General features: G+C 31.5%; 1 protein-coding gene across 1 annotated transcript in view; it reads right to left on the reverse strand.

Annotated features, from left to right (window-relative positions):
• Positions 1 to 188: 188 nt before the first annotated feature.
• The window catches only part of LOC108695158, a 1,022-nt gene continuing 177 nt past the window's right edge, over positions 189 to 1,033 (reverse strand). Inside the window, exon 2 of the mRNA XM_018204919.1 lies at positions 189 to 983. Within this exon, the coding sequence (XP_018060408.1) occupies positions 199 to 983 (785 nt within the window). The 3' untranslated portion in view covers positions 189 to 198. The remainder of the gene's footprint in view (positions 984 to 1,033) is intronic.

Genomic DNA, 1,033 nt, shown 5'->3' on the forward strand with positions numbered 1-1,033 from the left:
TATATATATTATTAAGTGTGGGAAAGTTTTTTAATGCCATCTAACGGGAAAAACGCCACGAACTTTTTCCCACACTTAATGTGTGTGTGTGTGTGTGTGTGGTGTGTGGGTGTTGTGTAATATATATGTATATATCAAATATATTTTAAATATAAAACATATTTTAGTCTTCATATAAATTCTTTGATTTTTATAAACTTATATACACAAATCATCATCAGGATCTTCTTCATCTATATCATCTACATCTTCAGGTTGATAAAATATCTTTGATGTATTCGTTGCATTCAAAGTATAAGGTAAAGGTGTCTTGTCTCTTTGCTCCATTTCCTGAGCACTCATTTCTATCCTAAATGATGTTTCAACTTTTATGGGTTCTGTTTCTGTTTTGCAAACATTTGTTGGTACTGTAACCTTTTCAGCAGTGATTTGATAAAATTCAATATCTTGCTTTATTATTTCTGTTTGACATATCACGGAACCACCAGACTTTCTATGAATGAGCTGTGCAATATAAATTATGTTGTTTGTAGAACTGTTTCCTGTAAACTTTTCTAGCTTGACATAGGTAGTGCCAAAAGTCTCTATTGCAGGTACTTCAGTTTGCATGAAATCCCTCCGATAAATGCATATCAATTGTGACACCTGTTTACTTAACTTCTCTATAAATCTAATAGTCTTTCCTAAACCCACATATAAAATCAAGGAACCCAGACAATTGACTACAACTGTATTCTGAGGTTTCATCTTGATGTTTTTGAGTACATGATCAAGATTTTCAGAGTCTTTTTTCTCGGCGTCTTCAGTCGGCTGAACACTATAATAATCATGTATGGTTACTTTTGTAGGTGTAAGTGGTTCATTGTCATACCAAGATTTTGGATCCGAAAATGACAACAAATCAATACTATAATCAGAATTTTTTTCCTTCCATACATGTATCCATCCAGCTATCAACGCTATTGCATATGCTGCTTCTATATCTATAAAAATATATAAATTAATTGTGTGTATATATATATATATATATATA

The sequence above is a fragment of the Atta colombica genome, unplaced genomic scaffold, assembly GCF_001594045.1.
Source record: "Atta colombica isolate Treedump-2 unplaced genomic scaffold, Acol1.0 scaffold126, whole genome shotgun sequence".
In the NCBI taxonomy this organism is placed as follows: domain Eukaryota; kingdom Metazoa; phylum Arthropoda; class Insecta; order Hymenoptera; family Formicidae; genus Atta; species Atta colombica.